The sequence below is a fragment of the Pantherophis guttatus genome, chromosome 5, assembly GCF_059756535.1.
Source record: "Pantherophis guttatus breed Tessera chromosome 5, ASM5975653v1, whole genome shotgun sequence".
Classification (NCBI taxonomy): domain Eukaryota; kingdom Metazoa; phylum Chordata; class Lepidosauria; order Squamata; family Colubridae; genus Pantherophis; species Pantherophis guttatus.
Window position 1 is genome coordinate 75,057,081 of NC_142067.1, and position 16,263 is coordinate 75,073,343.

The 16,263-nt window shown below is 48.7% G+C and overlaps 1 protein-coding gene across 5 annotated transcripts in view; it reads left to right on the plus strand.

Annotated features, from left to right (window-relative positions):
• APOO (apolipoprotein O) overlaps positions 1-16,263 on the plus strand; it is an 87,379-nt gene that overhangs the window by 5,472 nt on the left and 65,644 nt on the right. Inside the window, exon 2 of one of the 5 annotated variants that reach the window (XM_087871344.1) lies at positions 10,025-15,390. The exons of the other annotated variants lie outside the window; for them this stretch is intronic. Coding sequence (XP_087727470.1) covers positions 11,631-12,647 — 1,017 coding nt within the window. The 5' untranslated portion in view covers positions 10,025-11,630 and the 3' untranslated portion in view covers positions 12,648-15,390. Of the gene's footprint in view, positions 1-10,024; positions 15,391-16,263 lie in introns of those variants that run through there. 5 annotated transcript variants of the gene reach the window in all.

The window sequence follows — 16,263 nt, forward strand, 5'->3', positions numbered from 1 at the left end:
CCACCGTAGCACAGTGCCCCCCATCCCCAACTCTTCCAACCGGTGCAGCATGATACCATGGTCGATGGTATCAAAAGCCGCTGAGAGGTTTAACAGGGCTAGAACAGAGGAGCAACCCTGTCCTGAGCCCTCCAGAAATCATCTACCAACGCGACCAATGCCTGAAACCCGACTGGAACGGATCTAGATAAGATGTTTCCTCCAGGAATTGTGGAAACTGTCGCGCGACCACACTCTCGACAACCTTCGCCACGAAGCGAAGGTTGGAGACAGGACGGTAGTTGGCCAATACTACCGGGTCCAGGAAGGGCTTCTTGAGGAGAGGCCTCACCACCGCCTCTTTCAAGGCCGTGGGGAAGTAACCCTCACTCAATGAAGCGTTAATAATTCCCTGGAGCCAGCCTCGTGTAACCTCCCGGGAAGCCAGTACTAACCAGGAGGGACATGGATCCAGTAAACATGTGGCCGCACTAAGTCTCCCCAGAATCCTGTCCACGTCATCGGGTCAAGGAGTCAAACTTCCCAGATAACGTTCTCAAGACTATTCCTCGCCACCCTGCCCGAATCTACCCAGTCAGAGTCCAAATTCCCCAGGATCTGAGCAATTTTGTCATACAGGTATTGTCCGAAATCTTCAGCCCTGCCTTCCAGGGGGTCCTCCCGCGCTCCCGGTTGGAGCAGGGAGTGGGTCACCCTGAACAGGGCAGCCGGACGATTCTCTGATGATGCAATAAGAGCGGAAAAGTAATTACACTTTGCAGCTTTTATTGCCACTAAATAGGTCTTAATATGTGACCTTACCAGTGTTCGGTCATATTCAGCGAGACTAGCCCTCCAACCGCTCTCCAGGCGTCTTTTCCGGTGCTTCATCTCCCTCAGCTCCTCAGTAAACCAAGGAGCCACGAGGGATCGGCACCGGGTCAGAGGCCGCAGAGGCATGACTCGATCCAAGGCTCCACCAGCCGCCCGATCCCAGGCAGCCACCAGGTCCTTGGCCGAGTCATGTGCCAGATCCTCAGGAAGTGGCCCGAGCTCCATCTGGAACCTATCAGGATCCATCAGGCACCTGGGGCGGACCCATCTTATTGGCTCCACCTCCCTGCGGCAGGGTGTAGCAGTTCGAAGGTCCAGGCGAAGGAGCGAGTGATCTGACCATGACAAGGGTTCCATGTCTATATCCCCTATAACAAGACCACTCAATCACTGGCCAGAGACAAAAATCAAGTCCAGAGTGTGACCCCCCCTGTGGGTGGGGCCATGAACTAGCTGGGTCAGGTCTATGGCCATCATGGAAGCCATGAACTCCTGAGCTGTCTCGGACATTTCACCATTGGATGGCAAGTTGAAATCACCCATGACCATAAGCCTGGGTGTATCAACTGCCACCATGGCTATCACGTCAAGGAGCTCAGGCAGGGCCGTTGCCACACGGCAGGGAGGCCAGGTACCCAAGCAACAAGCCCATCTGAACCCCATGACCCCATCTCACAAAGAGGGATTCACATCCGGCAATCTGTGGCACAGTGGTCTCCCTCGGACCAAGACCTTCATTAATAATAACCGCCACCCCCCGCCCCTCTCCTGGGCCCTCGGCTGATAGAATGCTCTGAAGCCTGGGGGGCACATCTCAACCAGGGGGACCCCTCCCTCCGGGCCCAACCAGGTCTCCGTAATACCCGCCAGGTCCGCTCCCCCCTCCTGTATAAGATCGTGGATGAGGGGGGCCTTATTTACCATGGACCTGGCGTTGCACAGCATCAGCCGAAGGCCCAGATCCTGAGTATCTGAGCCACCTAGTATCCAAGAGGAGCCTTGGGGACCGGGGCGCGCAATAGCTCTCAAACAGCGAGTGCGCTCCCCCGACACGTGATGTGGTCTCCTGCTCCCGCCATATCTGTCCATCCCATCCACCGTGCTAATGGTACATCCCTCATTGGTATAGCCCTCCATCCCCTCCCCAATCCCTTGTCCTGCACCCTCCAAACCGTTACCCCGTGCCGGGCTTGGCTCCGACCTTAGTGGATTTCCCCGCCCCATCCCCTTTGGTCGTCCTCCCAGTTCCCCTTAAAAGATTGTTAAACCCCCCCCTCCCCGAACCCTTTAAAATCTTATTAAAAAACTTCCCCAAAAAAACCCACAAGCCCTTCCTCGCGCCATGCCATCTCTCAGGATTCCAAAATCCGTCATCGAGATAGGCCCTCGATAAAGTGGAGGGCCAAACCTGCGAGAGGGGGGAATCTCGCAGGGCAAGGAGTTCAGACACTGAATACATCAAATCATTAGGGGTGAGAAAAGTCCATGGTTGGGAGACCACCATGATGTTATAGTACAGGGGAAAGAGTTCCAGTCCATGGCACAGGCAACCGGACTCCATTGCCCTCTCACAGCAGTGGAGGGGGAGATATATGCCATCCGACCCCCGGAAATTTCTTGGCCAACCGTCCTCTCACAATGGCCGACCAATAAAACTTTGATGGACACCCGGGAGTGAAGGCAGCCATACACCGACTCCCACCGGCCTTGAGTCCATAGATCCAGTTCCCCATATGGGTTAGGAGAAGTCAGAGAGCCCAATTCTCCAGCTCATGAGCAGGATTTAGTTTGAAATTTAGTTCAGGAAGAATCTTGCAAAGGCAGGAGATTCAGAGATGGCTTGATGGAAATGGGGGAAAGTAGGAACAGCACAGCAGGCCAGGATAGGCTGGGTAGCTATAACCATAATAAGGCCAACAAGGTCTCACTCGGTAGAAAAAAGGAAGGAGGGGAGGGGGGAAGTATAGGCAGCAAGTGCCAATAGACATTTTCCAGTCCCCTCAAATCTCTCAAAACTTCCAATTGATGAAACATAGTGCTCCCCAGTTTTGCCCCCTCCAGCTCACCATGGAGGTCTCCAGATCTGCAGGGGGTGGCCCTGCCCCCAGGGCCAAGCACCGTCCAGCCACCAGGGAAATCCAATTTTAAGGCTGGTGCCAAGAGTCCCATGCCATCTCAGTTGGTCTACAGGCCTTTAGGAAGCTGCCCTGGCACCAGCCACCATCCTCGCCGACCGCCGTCGCAGACGCCATCACTGCCGCCAACACCGTCACCATTGGCCCTCCCGCGGTTGTCCCCAGCTGCCCCTAGTCTCCACAGATCTTTCTCGAGGCATCCGGGGGCATGGGAAGACTCCGCAGGGGACCTCAGGGTCGCCATCGTCGGATGTCGCTGCTGCCGACCGCCGACCGCCAGGTAGCTGCTGGAACAGCCACAGCCGCCCCTCAAGGCCGCGCCCACCATCTCACGCTGTCTCCCGCCGTTTTCCCTGAACGCCATCCTTCTCAGGGCTGGGATGAAGCTCTCAAAAAGCTCTCTAGACCCTCCTTTACCCAGGGGGGGGGTTGTAGATGATCAAACTGACCCCCCCGACTTCTGGGTTTGTCTGCCACCGGCGAAGACGGTCGCTTTTGAAGGACCGCCAGCCCCGCCGCCTGTAGAGCCGCTCCGAGTGAGGGGAGCGGCTTGAAAACTCCAAAATCCTGAGGATTTGAGGAGAAGAGTGAAGCAAGAGGCAGGTCGAGCCCCTGTGAACCCCCAGAAGTCTGCTACTGGGGAGGAAACGGGCGCGGCTCCCTTTCAACTTGCGGAGACTCCGGACGGCGTGGGACGACTCTGCCTGTCAGAGCAAGCCGGCTGCAGCAAACATTTAAACTGATGGGAAAATAACTTTGCTATAAAACAACCTCAACCCCTAAACCAAGAAACTGCAAGTATTTCTCCTCTTTTGAACTTCTGATTTGGGAAAAAGCTAGAGTGAGCGGAAATGGCTTGAAAAAATGGCGCCGTTCCAGCGTTAACGAGCTGAAAGGGAGAGTGATTTCGCAAAGCTATTTCAATAAGTTACATTGTAGCACTGCTTGTAGCAAGCGAACAGAGAAGAGTGGAAGAAAAATTCCTTTTAAAATAAACCTGAGCTTGCTTTAGCTTATTCAATTTCTAATTTGATTAAATCTGGGGGACTTTTTCAAAGGACTTTGTGGAGGTGCAAAGGAAAAAAAAAAAGACTTCCTTTTTTCAGAAAAGTTAATTTACGTGGCAGAATGGCTTCAAAGAAACAGGAAGGAAAGGCTGCAGGGGAGGGATCTCCCACTCACAAACCGGAACAGCAGCCCCCTCCCAGTCAGCAGAGTGAGGGAAAGGACTTTGATGTTCAAAGTTTAAAAGATTTTATTACCCAGCCTCTGGATGATAAATTTCAAAAATCACAACAGGAAATGAAGAAGGAAATTAATGAATTTAAAGAGGCAATGAAAGAGAACTATGACAAGGTGTCTGATAAATTGTCAAATGTGGTTTCTGATTTGGCAGAAACCATTACTAAAGTGGATTCCAAATTGGAAGAATTCAAATCAGAAGTTAATGTTAAAATGAAGGATACTGATTTTAAAATTGCTGATGTGGATAATAAAGTGCAGAGAGTTGAAAATGAAATTACAATGATATAGTTTCGATCCATGGAATTCGCTATTAGGCTTCGAGGGATAAAAGAGAATGACAGGCAAGATTTGAGACAGATTTGTTCTGATGCCCTGGCTGTATTGTTAAAGATTGATTCAACAGATGTGGTCTATAAAATAGACAAAATTTACAGAGTGAACTCATGGGTGGCTAGACAAAGAAAATTGCCCAGAGATGTGGTGATATATTTTACTGATAGAAGAATAAGAAATGATATTTTGCAAAGATCCTTTCTTTCCTCTGTGCAAGTGGAGGGAGCCCAAATTGGAGTCTACAAGGAACTACCACCTAAGATGTTAAAAGATTGAAAAGAGTATAGGTTCTTAGTGAATGAATTACAAAAGCAAGAAATACCATTCCGGTGGGATGCCCCAACTGGTATAATTTTGAAATATAATGGAGAGAGGCACCGATTGAATACTTTTCAGAAGGCGGAATATTTTTATTATAATATCCTTAAAGAAAGATCATCATCCCCACGTACATCTACAATGTTGGAGATAAAAAGTGATAAGGAAAAGCAATTTCAGCATGAGAAGGAACAACAGTCCAAGCAGATGGAACTAGTGGAAATGCAGGGTGCTGTAGGAGGAGGAGGCCATATATATTTCATCTGGCTGTCCTTCCGTGGCGGCTAGGCCTCATCAGAAGATTTATTACCACCAATGGGGTTTAGCTGTTTTTAATGTAATCTCCAACAAGCACGTTTCTCTCTTATAATAATGTGAATAGAGAGGGTTTCTTAGAGTTCATGTAGCTGACTCTGTATGATTCCTTCTTTTATCCACATTATTCCTTCTTTGAAAGTTTTTCCATGCAGAAACTTTCACTACTCCCTACATAACATTCTACTTCTTTTAATAAACAAGGCTAACATATAATATCTAACAAAATATGATTAATCTAGGCCAGAGATAGATATTTCTTGATCTTCACTCTCTTAATCCTTGGAGGTACTCCCTCCATTCTTTTCCAGACTCCATTTCTACATATGTGTCTGTTTCAGAGTTTTTATCTTCAAGAAAGCGCTCGGTCAAAACTAATTCCTTCGCAGTCTGTATCTCTTTCACTGCTCTGATAGATAGCTGTTTCAGCACAGGGATTGCACAAGGAATAAAAGCTAGGCCTGCCACAGCACATATCAACAAGAATTACATTTGTTTAATCCACCCGGATCCAGGTACCCAAGAAAACCACATGTCCATTGTTTGTAACCTCTGACCTATCTTGGATGCCCTATCCTGCAATTCCTTGGCAATTTCTCTGACCACACCTGATTTATTCATATAGAAACAACAGTCTTCTCCCAGAAATTCACACATACCTCCTCTCTTTGCGGTTAGGAGGTCTAAGGCACGTCAATTTTGTAGGACCATTGCTGCCAATGAATCTATCTGGTCTTGGACTTCTACCAGGGTTCCAGCAATTTGGTTCAGGCTTTCTTGGAGCTCCTCTGATAATTGCTGAAACTGTATTACTGATGTGTCACTCCACCTATACCTGTTCCAACTGCAGTTCCTATCCCCATGATTACTAATAGTGGGACTAGGATTGGTGCCCGTTTCTGGACATGCCCCATGAGAAGAACAGGGATGGTATGTTCTCCACTGACAACACCTATTTTAGGAAAAAGTTGTACTAGTGTGCATGTTCCGGTCCAATTTGTTGGCAAACATAAATACGCATCCTTCCCGCATAAGAAGAATACTCCTTTTTCCCCTACACACACGCCTATGTTCATGGAGAAAGCATGGGTCCGATGGTTCTTTTCATTAGTCTAGACCCCCAAAGTCCCCGCCACAAACATTCCAGCAAGCGGCTGTAATGGGACTTCTAGTGAAGGGTCCTTTTGCTTATCTCTGAGGATTGGGCCTTCAAAAAGATACTGGATGGTAGTATTCCCAGGGGGAAAGAGGATACAGAAACCTGTGCTGGACCTAATGGAAAGCCAGATAGGGAAGCGAGGGGGCTGGAATAGACTGGGGCACCTTTCCTTGGATACATTCCAGGACCCCTTCCATCCTCTCCATCTTGTGATAGTGGCAGTTGGTGGTAGTGAGAAAGTGACCTTATGGTGAACTGAGTGATGTGCAGAAGGAAAAAGATCTTTGGTTAGTTTTACATCCCTAAAGTTTGTTCTAGGACCAAGGTACACTTCTGATGGACATTGTTCTTCTGTCAGGGATCCTACAGGCCTACCAGGTTTCTGATGTCTCTTTACACACAGGGAAGGTGACCCTATGAGTTCCACACCTGTGGCTATTGGGCTGGCAATGGCGAGACGGCTTTTTCCCAGCCATTGGAATGCCTTATAAAAATCTCCTTGTATCGGAGATACTGGTGTTTTGTTTCTACTATCTTTTTCAAGGACTACTGTAGCCTTTGTCCTAGCCCAGAGTTGTGGCTTGACAGGAACGACATGATAAGATGAAGGGCTGGCAGATAAACACAACCAGCATTTTTGACCTAAGGTAGGGTCATACTGATTAACAAGGTTTTGACCCAATTCCAGTATCTTTGATATGTAGTCTCCTCTTCTCAATTGTTGCAGGGGCCCGTTCTCCTTTTCTATTCCTCCCTTTACCGGGATTGTCAAACTCTTGACATTAGGTCTTGGAGTCGGCTCAGGTCTAAAGTAACGACCCCACCTACTGACTATACGTTGTTGGCGGGAGTGGACTTGGCCTAAAATATCTCTACTTAGTAGCCTGATGCTGGTCGGTTCCTTGGGGTTCTCAATATTTCTAGATCCTTCCTCATGGACAAGGGGATTTCTCGGACACCCACACAACATTGGGAACTACTGTTCAAGATAGTATCACTCACTAGTCCCTTAGCTAATAGTACCCAAAGCCCTAAATAAATCATAATGCCACAAGGCCTTAAGAGCGCAAGATCCGTAGTTTATAAATTCATCACATCAGGAAGAGGGTTAGGGGTATGTGTAACTTGGGGTAGGACAATATCAATCGTATTCCTAGGTTTCCCACAGAGCCGGTCCTTATATATATAGAACAATACCACCAGAAGGGCTAAAATATTTGTTGCCCAGAGTCCCCACACCCAATCTTCCTCAAACATGAGTGTCTTTAAGAATTGCTCACTGGATTCTATCACAGTTAATGGGTTTTACATTACAAATTATAATCATGGAATGTTGTCTTCCTCCGTTCCAAGCTTTGGCCGTGTGCGGGGAACCAGCTTCTGGGGTGGTTCAGCAAGGCTGACGATCACCACTGTGCGTTGAGAGTCCGTTGCCGGTAGGACTCAGCAGGGTGTATTCTTCCTGAACTTCAGCACCAATAGCCTGTCAGTTTTTGTCACCTGGTATGTGACGGATCACTCTGGTCTGCGGGCTTCAGTCTCATCCAGTGGACCCAGGATCTTCCTTCTAAGGTCTTAACTGCAAGAGGTGAACACATCACAACAGTATATGGCCCTTTCCATCTAGGTTTTAAGGGCTCATTTTTCCAATGTTTTATCCATACTCTATCACCTGGTTTGTAGTTGTGACCTGCAGTCGTAATAGGGGGAGGTCTACATTCTTGCATATAATGCCTCAGTTGGTTGACATGATTGTTGTGCTGTTGTAACTGCAAAAGTAATTTTCTTGCTTCTACCCCCCCTTTTTGAACTAAATCTGGCCAGCCTTGAAAGTGGTGCTTGAACAAGGCAGGGGGTCTACCATACAGAAGTTCAAAAGGAGACAGCTGGTATTTGGTTCGTGGGGCTGTTCTACAAATGTACAAGGCCATGGGGAAAACTTGAAGCCATGACAAGTGGGTTTCTAAGCACAGTTTGGTAATAATTGCTTTCAATGATCGATTAGCTCTCTCAATTTTTTCGGATGATTGGGGCCGAAATGCACAATGATATCTCCATTTTAGGCCCGCTGCTTCAGCTAGGTGACGATTTATACGTTGCACAAATTCGGGGCCATTGTCTGAACTGATGGTAGATGGACATCCAAATCTAGGGATTATTTCCTTTAAAAGAAAGCATGCCACTTGTATAGCTAATTTATTTCTAGTAGGGTAGGCCTCGATCCATCCTGAGTAAGTGTCAATGAAAATGAGCAGGGCTTTATAACCATTGCATTTGGGCATGTCAGTAAGTCCACAACTAAGTAGTCCATGGGCAAGTAAGAGATGGGCTGCTGTCCTGGTGGTAAATGCGGTCCTTGCTTAGCATTCATTTGTGCACACGTAGGACATTGAGAAGTTACTTTGCAACCAGGCTCTGCAAGTTAGGTATGTAGAACGTTGCTTGCAACTGTTGGGCTAAAACAGTCTTGCCAATATGCGAGGTCTGATGTGCCTCTGATATTAATGGCCAGGCAAGTGAAACTGGTACCACTAGGCAATTGTCTGGAAGGGTATACCATCCCTTTACAAGAGTGGCTTTTAGATCTCCTTCGGCCTTGTCCCTGTCCACATGAGTATAGGTGGGATGCGATCTTTCAATGTATGATTCTATTTCTTGTGCTAGATAAAGATAGTAATCATTTTTATCTAGGGGACGGTGTGCTGCCAATTTGGCCTCTCTATCAGCAAATCGATTGCCCTGTGCAACGAGAGTGTCTGCCTTCTGATGACCTGGACAATGGATGACAGCTAAGGATTTAGGAAATTGTGCAGCAAAGATCAATCTTTTAATGAGAGGGGCATGTTGGATTAGTTTGCCTGCAGAATCAGTGAAGCCCCTTTCCTTGTAAATGGCTGCATGTGCTTGAATAGTTAAAAAGGCATATTTACTATCTGTGTACACATTAATAGTCTTGTCTGTGGCTAACTCTAATGCTCGGATGAGTCCCCATAACTCAGCTGCTTGAGCACTGGTACCCACTGGAAGAGGAGCACTTTCAATTATTGAGTGTTGGCTAACTATAGCATACCCTGCATAATGAGCACCATCTTCCATAAAGCTGGAACCATCAGTAAACCAGTAAACTGGGCATATGGAAGAAGTGTGTCCGTTAAGTCTGGTCTACAGGAATACTGATGGTCTAGTACATGCAGGCAGTCATGTAACGTAAGGGATGCATCGGGTATAGGCATAAGAGTGGCAGGATTGATAAGTTGCACATTGGTGAAAGCTTATCTGGGCGTTTTCTAACAGCAGCGCTTGGTATTTATGAAGCCTCTGATTACTTATCCACAAGTGTCCTTTATTTTCCAGAATGGTTTGCAATGCATGGGATGTGAAGACTGCTACTTCAGAGGTGAAAGTCAGTTTGTTGGTATCTTTCATAAGTTCTGCTACAGCGGCCAGAATTTTAAGGCAATGTGGCCAGCCTTGGGCAGGGCAGTCTAGCAGTTTAGACAAATAAGCCACCGGCCGTTGCCATGACCCTTGCTGCTGAGTCAACGCCCCTAATGCCACATTATGACGAACATCTACATAAAGACGTAAGGGCTTGGAAAGATCTGGCAATCCTAACGCTGGAGAGGATACAAGTGCTTCTTTTAAATGACTTAATGAATTTACTTGTTCCTTGCCCCATTCAAAAGGGTCTGTTTCTGCTCCACAGGTTGATGCATACAGGGGTTTGGCAAGTAAGGCAAAATTGGGAATCCATAAGCAACAAAAGCCCATTGTCGAGCCCCGGATGGGTCTCGCCATTGTTGGGGAGGAAGATGAGAAGGGGCTGAGCGTCTGTAAACTCCGGTGACGTGCTCCCAGCTGTTTGGAGGGACCTTGCCGCTCAAGCACAAAAGAAACGAACGCTTTCATCGGAGCTCGGTGGAGCATAAAGCTTGCGAATGGCGCATCCTAGTGACGTAACAGGAAGCGCGCCCTATCGTCGAGCAAGCTAGTGGGAAGGGGTGTGTGATGTTAACTGTTTGATTGCCAAATGGTAAAGTGCTTGTTACTAAGTGTATAAAGAGCACTACACAGCGGCTACGTGTAGCGCTAACTTTAAACGTCGATGCCGGCTTGTGCCTTACTCCTGCCTGTGTTGCTGTGCTTAACCTGATTAAAGACGCTGCAAACCGTTTCATTTCCTTCTGGTTGTTGTTTGCTTCCAGAGCGGTTGGGTGGACAAGCCAAGAGAAAGTTAGTGCACTCCTCAATCACCATCCCAACCACCTGCTGAGGGGACGGCGCCAGGAGCCTCGGAGTTGGAGGTACCTCTAGAGGCAGGCGTGGAGGAGGTGCTCGTGGAAGCGGAGGAGCTGCAAACCGCACCCCCTGAACAGCCGGTGGTCAGACCCAAACTGCGCCAGCTACGTGAGGAGGATTGTTGTGGGCCGGCTGGTATGCAGAGTCAGGGGTTTGAGCATTCTGGACAGGCTTCCGGTGGAGACTGGTGGCCCAGTTCCACCCACACTGGTTCTAAACTGCCAACTCCTCCCCTGTTGGGTCCGTCTTTCAGGGGTTGGAGGGAAAGGCGCTGGACAGATGACGAGGAAGCGGATTGAGGTTTTACAACTACGGGTCCTGACTCCAGTGCTATGGAAGCCCTTCGAGACAGGTTTGGGGAGGGGAGTTTTCGGGATGCCCCCTCTTGGCAGCCCTGGGCCACCGGATTGGAGCTGTTACAGGGCATGTCTTGGCAGGACAATGGACTTTCCAGGTCAGAGGTCTGGTTCCGCATCGCCAGCCCTAAATTCCAAAGGGAACAAGAACCAGGTTGAGCGGAGGGCCAGACTGGGGTCTGGGATCATTGGATGCCCAAGGGGGAGTCCAGCAACAGGGGTCCCGAGCAACCACCGCATAGAAGAGAGATAGAGGCTGGAAAAATGGCACAACGTCTTGTGGGAGACCGGTTTGGTTCCACTGACAGGAGGACTGTTGAAGACCAAAGGAGTGATAGGGAGAATAGGCCATCTGTCCCGCCTCCAGCGTGGCCTCCAGTTCCTGGGGTGTGGGCATCTCAACCCACTTGGGGCCCCCAGCATTGCAAGCTACATTCGACGGGAGCCCAGACCGTGTGGTATTGTTCCTAAGCTAGGTGATCAGTCATCTAGACCAGTATGGCCGCTGGCATCTGTCTCAATGGGCCATGGTGGTGGCCATTACGGCCGTGTTAACAGGTGATGCTGCAGATTGGGTGGCTGGTTTACACCAAAATCATGCTAGAGAACTAGTAGACGTGGGCAAGTTCTTGGAGGCCCTCCGTTCTACCTTTGAGGATGAGTCCAGTGAGCAAGTTGCAGAAGGTGATCTTGTGGCCTTCAAACAGGGGTTTTCCAGCTAAGGACGATGTACGGGACTTCCGGAAACTTGCTAGTCACTTAAGGGACTGGCCAGAACGAATGCTAGTCCAGCAGTTCCATATGGGGTTGGATCGCGAGTTGAGGCAAGCCTGTGCATACCAAGGCCTAGCTCCACGCTTAGCCATCTGGTTCAAAGCAGCTATTGAACTGGACATAGCGCTCCGAGAGTTTAGGCCTCGGTCGGAAGTTAATGTGGGACAGAGAAGGACCGCCACGGAGAAGTTAGCGGAGAAGCCTCAAACCATGCGACTCCAAACCCCTCTGCCCGGCGCAATCTCATCTGACAGATCTCAGAGACCGGCCTTCCATTGTTTCCGGTGCAATCAGGTGGGCCACAGGGTGGCCGAGTGCCTTTTACCACCGTTGCGGTTACCACCCCAGAAAAAGGCTGCGGGGGTGCCAACCAAGGGTCGACCACAACAGTCGCAAGAACGAACGCAAGCGCTCCAAGGACCAAAGACTGTCGTAGATGCACAGGCCAGGGATGTTGTACCAACACCAACAGCAGGGAGGTTCCCAGTGGTGTCAGGCAACAGCGACGACGACGAGCCGGAGGACCCAATGGTGAGCGAACCTGTGTACCCTTCTGTAATACCTGTGGTGCTGAGAAACTCCCACTGCCCAACAGATCTTCAGTATGGAGCTTTAGTGGACACTGGGTGTACCCGTTGCCTGATTCGTAAAGCTGTGGTAGATGCTCTGGGTCTATGGACAATGCGGCTAAAAGTTCCTGTCAAATTCGAACAGATGGACGGGTCGTTGTTGGGGGGGGCGCCCGCTACCCACGTAACAGAAAGTATGTTGTTGGCAATAGGCGACCATCAGGAGTCCATTCGGTTCATCGTAGCCGAGAAAATGATAGAACCAGTGATCCTGGGTCTGGCGTGGTTAGACAAGGAATGTGTACAGCCAGGTGGTGGGGCAGGACAGTAGCTGTGCATCCACAGAGGTTTCGCATGCACAGGGATTCCCTAACGTCTATCAAGATCTTGCAGCCGTATTTAGCGAGGAGGAATGTGAGGTACTACCCCCCCATAGGCCCACAGATTGTGCCATCGAGTTGGTGCCTGGAGCTAAATTGCCGAAGCCACGAATGTATTCCATGACCCAACCGGAATTAGCTGAGTTGCGACAATATATCGACAAAAACCTAGCTAGAGGCTTCATCGTCCCTAGTAGATCCAGGATGACCACCCCAGTTTTCTTCAGGGAGAAGAAGGATGGCGGGGTACGTTTGTGCGTTGACTTCCGAGGTGTAAAAGGGGTGTGCGTAGAACATTTGTATCCTCTTCCGCTTATGAAGGATCTTTTAGCTGCATTATCAACTGGCCGTGTTTTCACAAAGCTCGATTTGCGGGAAGCGTACTACTGGGTTCGGATCAAACCGGGTGACGAATGGAAGACCACCTTCAATTTTCCCGTGGTAGTTACCAGTATCGGGTTATGCCGTTTGGACTCCAAGGCTCTCCAGTTGTGTTCATGCAGCTTATTAATGAAGTGCTGCATGAGCATCTTTACAGAGGAGTTCTTGTTTAGTTAGACGACATTTTGATCTACACCCACAACTTGGAAGAATACATTAAATTGGTACGTCAGGTTCTGGAGAAACTGTTGGCTGCTAAACTGTTTGTAAAACTCTCAAAATGTGAATTCCATAAGTCAAAAATAGATTACCTCAGTTATCGGATATCGAGCAACGGTATAGAAATGGATCCACATAAGGTCCAGGCTATTGTGGAGAGGCAAGCTCCTAAAACAACTCCAAAGTATCCTTGGTTTTGCTAATTTCTATCGCCAGTTTGTCCCCGCCTTTGCCACTATAACTCTACCATTAACGGACCTATTACGCACTAAACCAGCTATGGTAAACCAAGACCAAGGCAGGTGTTGCAATGGTCAGCCCAATGCCAAAGTGCGTTCGAGCAATTGAAATATCTCTTCACCAGAGAACCAGTACTCAAGCATCCTGATCTGTCACGTGAGTTCATCGTTCAGGCTGACGCTAGTGACGTTACTGTAGGAGCAGTGTTGTTGCAAAAGGATGAGCAGAATCAAATACGTCCTTGTGCTTATACCTCACGCAAATTGAACACCACGGAGAGGGAGTGGGCGATTTGGGAAAAAGAAGCTTTTGCCGTCCGATGGGCGTTGATAACTTGGTGTCACATTCTGGAAGGGGTAACCCTCCCATTTGAAGTGTGGACAGACCATAAAAATCTAGAAGCGTTGCAAACGCCTAGGCGTCTATCTCCAAAACAGCTACGCTGGGCACAATATTTTCGAAGGTTTTCCTTTAAACTCAAATATGTACCAGCAGGGAAGAATTTCCTTGCTGACACGCTATCACGTATGCCGCAATACAATAGCAAGCACGAAGAAGTAGTGGAATCCCTTATACCGCCCATTGGGACTGGACAACCTGTTGCAGCAGCGCTACAAAAAGAATCATCTTTCCTAACGGACCTACGAACGGCTATCCAACAGGACAGGTGGTTAATCCAAAACCAGACATTTACGAGATGGATTGGGGTGAAGTGGGGATCGGTTGTACATTCCAGAACCACTCCGAGCGACAGTCCTAAGACGGTGTCATGATGCCAAACCAGCAGGTCACTATGGTTTCCTTAAAACTCTTCACCTGATCAGACGTCAGTTTTGGTGGCCATGGATGCGTGGTGAACGATACGTGAAAGAGTGCCCCACATGTGTGGCAGCAAAACCATGGTCAGGGAAGCCGATTGGGCATTTGCAGCCAGTGGCTGATCCTAGTCGTCCGTGGGAGGAGGTGGACTTTATAGTGGACCTCCCTTCTAGCAATGGATATACCGTCATCTGGACGGTAGTGGACTTATTTTCGAAGCAAGCGCACTTCATACCCTGTCGAGGTTTACCGTCTGCTCGACGGTTGACAGACATGTTCATCCAACATATTTACCATCTTCATGGAGTTCCGAAGCGAGTTATATCAGATCGGGGTGTCCAGTTCACCGCTCGATTCTGGAGATCTTTCATCCACCGGATTGGATCTACCCAGGGGTTAAGTTCAGCCTTCCATCCCAGTACTAACGGGGCCGCAGAACAGGCTAATGCCACAGTGGAACGTTATCTCCGTTGTTATGTTTCTTACCAACAAACTGAGTGGTCTGCTTTGATCCCGTTCACTGAAGTCGCATACAATAACATCAGCCATCGTAGTATGGGCTTTTCTCCTTTCCAAATCATCTATGGGAGAGAATTCCCTGCCATACCTGAAGTAGAACCTCCGCTACAGATGTAGCTATGCCCAGATGGGTCTCGCCATTGTTGGGGGGGAGGATGAGAAGGGGCCGAGCGGCTGTAAACTCTGGTGACGTGCTCCCAGCTGTTTGGAGGGACCTTGCCGCTCAAGCACAAAAGAAACGAATGCTTTCATCGGAGCTCGGTGGAGCATAAAGCTTGCGAATGGCGCCTCCTTGTGACATAACAGGAAGCACGCCCTATCGTCGAGCAAGCTACTGGGAAGGGGGGTGTGGTGTTAACTGTTTGATTGCCAAATGGTAAAGTGCTTGTTACTAAATGTATAAAGAGCGCTACACAGCGGCTGCGTGTAGCGCTAACTTTAAACGTCGATGCCGGCTTGTGCCTTACTCCTGCCTGTGTTGCTGTGCTTAACCTGATTAAAGACGCTGCAAACCGCTTTGTTTCCTTCTGGTTGTTGTTTGCTTCCAGAGCGGTTGGGTGGACAAGCTGAGACCCATGACTCCCAGAATGCCCCGCAGTTCTTTCCTATTTTTCAGCGGGGGCAGTTGTAAAACTGCCTGTTTACGAGGTAGGCCCAAATTCCTCTGACCCTGAGATAGAATGTATCCCAAATATGTAACTTCTTTCTTTACTAATTGAGCCTTCTTCCTTGAAGCTCTGTAACCACAGTCTCTCAGTAACTCAAGGAGGGTCTGGGTATTTTGGAAACAGTTCTCCTGAGTGGTTCCTGTTACTAACACATCATCTACATAGTGGAGGAAACAGTCCCCTTCCTGAACAGGTTGAAAGTACTGCAAATCCAAAGCCAAGGCGTGCCCAAAAAGGGTAGGAGAATTCTTAAAGCCTTGGGGTAATCTTGTCCAGGTATACTGACAATGTCTCCGCAGTTTAGAGTCTTTCCACTCAAAGGCAAACAAGTCTTGGCTATCAGGGTGTAAGCGTATAGTGAAGAAAGCGTCTTTCAGGTCTATGACTGAGAACCATGCGGCTGTGTGAGGAATGGTTCCCAGCAAAATGTAGGGGTTCGAGATGATCGCATGGAGTGAGACCACCGCTTTATTTACAGGTTTCAGATCCTGTGCCGGCCTCCAACCCCCATCTTGTTTCCTTATGGGCAAAATTGCGGTATTCCATGGGGATTGAGTTTCTCTAAGTATCCCTGTGGCTAAGTATTTGTCAATTAAAATTTGAATGGCTTCTGCAGCTTCTTGAGGGACATAATACTGGGGCACTCTGATGGGCTTGTATCCCAATTTCAATTTGACTTCTACTCGGGAGGCAAATTTAGCTAGTCCAGGGGGATTGTCCT